Source organism: Monopterus albus, unplaced genomic scaffold (assembly GCF_001952655.1).
Source record: "Monopterus albus unplaced genomic scaffold, M_albus_1.0 scaffold3875.1, whole genome shotgun sequence".
In the NCBI taxonomy this organism is placed as follows: Eukaryota; Metazoa; Chordata; class Actinopteri; order Synbranchiformes; family Synbranchidae; genus Monopterus; species Monopterus albus.
In genome coordinates, this window is record NW_018131743.1 from 1 (window position 1) to 1,009 (window position 1,009).

At 51.8% G+C, this 1,009-nt stretch overlaps 1 protein-coding gene across 1 annotated transcript; it reads left to right on the forward strand.

The window, feature by feature from the left end:
- Nucleotides 1-5: 5 nt before the first annotated feature.
- On the forward strand, nt 6-1,003 carry LOC109954159 (C5a anaphylatoxin chemotactic receptor 1-like; the record flags this gene model as incomplete). Its single annotated transcript, XM_020589560.1, has 1 exon — nt 6-1,003. A coding segment is annotated over one exon (951 nt), but the record flags the coding sequence as incomplete, so codon positions are not given.
- Nucleotides 1,004-1,009: the final 6 nt, after the last annotated feature.

Consider the following 1,009-nt stretch of genomic DNA (forward strand, 5'->3'; position numbering starts at 1 on the left):
AGATTCAACCAATCCAGATAATGGCTCTGGTGTGGTACAGCCTTGTGATCCTGCTCGGCGTCCCTGGAAATGCTCTGGTGGTGTGGGTGACAGGGTTCTGCATGCCCCGCTCTGTCACGTCCCTCTGGTTCCTCAATCTCGCGCTGGCTGATCTTCTGTGCTGCCTCTCCATCCCCTTACTCATGGTCCCTTTAGTCCACGATGACCACTGGCACTTTGGCCCGCTGGCCTGCACATTGGTCAAAGGCCTGTTTTACTTGGTGATGTACTGCAGTGTCCTGCAACTGGTTTTGATCAGTGTGGATCGCTGGCTCATGGTTAGCAAACCCGTTTGGTGCCAGAACAACAGGCAACCTAAGCAAGCTGCCTTCGGGTGTGTTGCTGTCTGGTGCTTGGCCCTGTTAGGTAGCATCCCCCAGTTTGTCTACACCAAGGAGATTGAAGCAGGTGAACACAAGCGAGAGTGTACATGGGTGTACACCAAGGTCAGTGGCTGGATGGTTACCTCCTTCCGCTTCCTGCTGGGATTCTTCCTCCCTTTCCTGGTCATTGTGATCTGCCACTTGGTGGTGTACAGGAGAACACAGAGAGGACTGTCACGTGGTCGGACACGTTCCAAGCGAACAGTGAGAGTCATCTTTGCTGTGGTGCTGACCTTCTTCCTGTGCTGGCTGCCTCTGCACATTGTGGACTTTGTGACGTTGGTCATCCCTCGACGTTCCATTCACAGCCCAAACATTTACCTGGCACACGTTTTAACACTCTGCATAGCATATTTCAACAGTTGCCTCAATCCACTGCTCTATGTGTGTCTGGGCCAAAGCTTCAAAGACAGCATGAACCGGTCCCTGCGCAACATGCTCAACTTCATCAACGAGGACCCTACAACCAGGATGAGCATCGCTACGACTGACACCAAGAGCACGAGCACTGGAAAGGAAATGACTAAAATCTGAAGGTGTGATTTTGATGTATACAATATTCTCACATAAGGCGGAGGTTTGCACTG